Genomic DNA, 1817 nt, shown 5'->3' with positions numbered 1-1817 from the left:
TACTTAACACCCAAAATGAAGTATCCGTATTTGAATCAGCATTTCTTTGCTGCTTTGTGATCTACTTTCCAAATGTTTTAGTCCACCATCGATAGAAAATTATGCAAAGCAGCCTACATCAAAAGAGCATTTGTCTTCTATCTATCCTTGGTGATTCTTGCAGGTTTGTACAATGTATATACAGCCGCTATCAGAATACCTTGTCATGGTCCTCAGCCAGGTTGGGAAGGATTGTGAGAGTTCATTCCTGGAACAGGCGTCTCCGGGCCTTGCGCGCAGGACCGGGAGGAGGCTGGGGGCGAGCGTGTGGACCTGGACTCGGAGAGGGAGGTAGCGGTTGGAGTGGTGAGCTGGGGAAGGGCTCCAGAAAGTGGACGTCCAGGTTGAAGTAGGGACCAGGCGAACGTCTCTCGGGACTAGGGGTGGGGGCCTGAGGCCAGGGCTCTCTGATGGGGCTGTGAGGGTAGGGGCCAACTGCTCTTCTGGCAGACTGGGAGAACCCGATGACTGGGCCGGCTGCACGGTCCATCCAAGGAGTCGGAAAGTCGGGGTCCGCATCCTCACCATGCGACTCTTCTTGGGCGGCAATCTCTGGGACACGTGCGCAGAATACCTGCTGGACGGCCACGTCTTCCCCGGGAGCGTCCAGGAGAGCGTTGGGCTCTAGGACGACAGGCGAGTGGGCCGGCCCTCCCGAACGGTCGTCGCCGGAGCCCAAGAGGGCCTCGGGGACCAGCATGAGGGTGTGCCCTCCGAGAGACACTTGCAGGACGGACGTTGGCTCGGGCTCCAGCACCAGGTCGACGTCGTCCAGGGGCAGCTGCAGGGCACAGCCGGGAGCCAGGACCACAACCGAGGTGAGCGCGTGCGCGGCCGGGGGTCCCGCGGGGTCTTGTGGGCTGGGCGCCGTCTCGGACTCGGGGCCCTCGGGTTCTTCGGTTAGGCGGCGCTTGGCGGGGCTGGGTCCTTCGGGCTGCTCTCCCCACCAGGGCTCAGGGTAGGTGCAGGGGCTGAGGAGCTGGCTGCCCATAACGTAGATGGCGCTGCGTGCGGCGCTCCCGGGGCCTGGCAGAGGGCGAGTGTCACTCAGTGACAAGTCTCGAGGACAGGTGAAGCGGGCCCCAGCGGGTGGGACGCAGGACCTCGGAGCTCAAGGGTCGCCACTCCGGAGGTCCTCAGTTCAGCATGTAGGATAACCGCACCTAACCTTCAAATCTTGAGTTTTTTTTGCTGACCGGTGTACGCACGGGATGGCCGATAGTGCTGCAAACGACGCCCCTGGAACCAAAGCCGCACAATTTCATGCTAAGCTCCGCCCCCTCCGAGGCTCCGCCCTATAGATATCGCGGTATCTTTACCTCCCAATAGCCGAGGCTGTGGTTGGTAGGTAGGTCACTTCAGGAGGCCCCTGGGTGGAAGTCTTGACCCTCTAGGCTTGACTTCCAGCTCTCGGTCTTCTTTGAGTTGACCTCAGATATGGAGGACCTTATAATCGAAAAGCCGATTAAGGTTCAAGTCCAACCAGTAGAATGCTGTTGCAGGACACCGAGTTCTAAGACCCTTTTCCCTTGAGGCTCCGCCTCGTAGTGACCACATTCTTCTCTTGATTCAATAGTGGGGTGAATTTTTGGGTGACATCATTATTTCTCAGTTTGCTTAAATTGTAAATCACTGTCAGATCCTTCTGGCCGTGAGGAACGGCAGTAATGTTAGAATTGAGTATGTTAATAGGCAACTGTGATGAATTTATGATTATATTGTATATATATTATTGTAGTAGTACAGTAATTATTATACTACCATAAACTCAAGAGTTT

At 56.2% G+C, this 1817-nt stretch overlaps 1 protein-coding gene across 1 annotated transcript; it reads right to left on the bottom strand.

The window, feature by feature from the left end:
- Window positions 1-241: 241 nt before the first annotated feature.
- On the bottom strand, window positions 242-1030 carry LOC136314481 (proline-rich protein 23C-like). Its single transcript, XM_066245465.1, has one exon. The coding sequence runs from the start codon at window positions 1028-1030 to the stop codon at window positions 242-244; it is 789 nt and encodes a 262-aa protein (XP_066101562.1).
- Window positions 1031-1817: the final 787 nt, after the last annotated feature.

The sequence above is a fragment of the Saccopteryx bilineata genome, chromosome 10, assembly GCF_036850765.1.
Source record: "Saccopteryx bilineata isolate mSacBil1 chromosome 10, mSacBil1_pri_phased_curated, whole genome shotgun sequence".
Lineage (NCBI taxonomy): Eukaryota > Metazoa > Chordata > Mammalia > Chiroptera > Emballonuridae > Saccopteryx > Saccopteryx bilineata.
The sequence above is the reverse complement of the archived record's forward strand: the minus strand, read 5'-3'. Positions and strand labels throughout refer to the sequence as shown.

Coding starts and splice junctions, on each gene's coding strand:
- LOC136314481 (XM_066245465.1), bottom strand. CDS start 1,030: ATGGGCAGCCAGCTCCTCAGCCCCTGCACCTACCCTGAGCCCTGGTGG.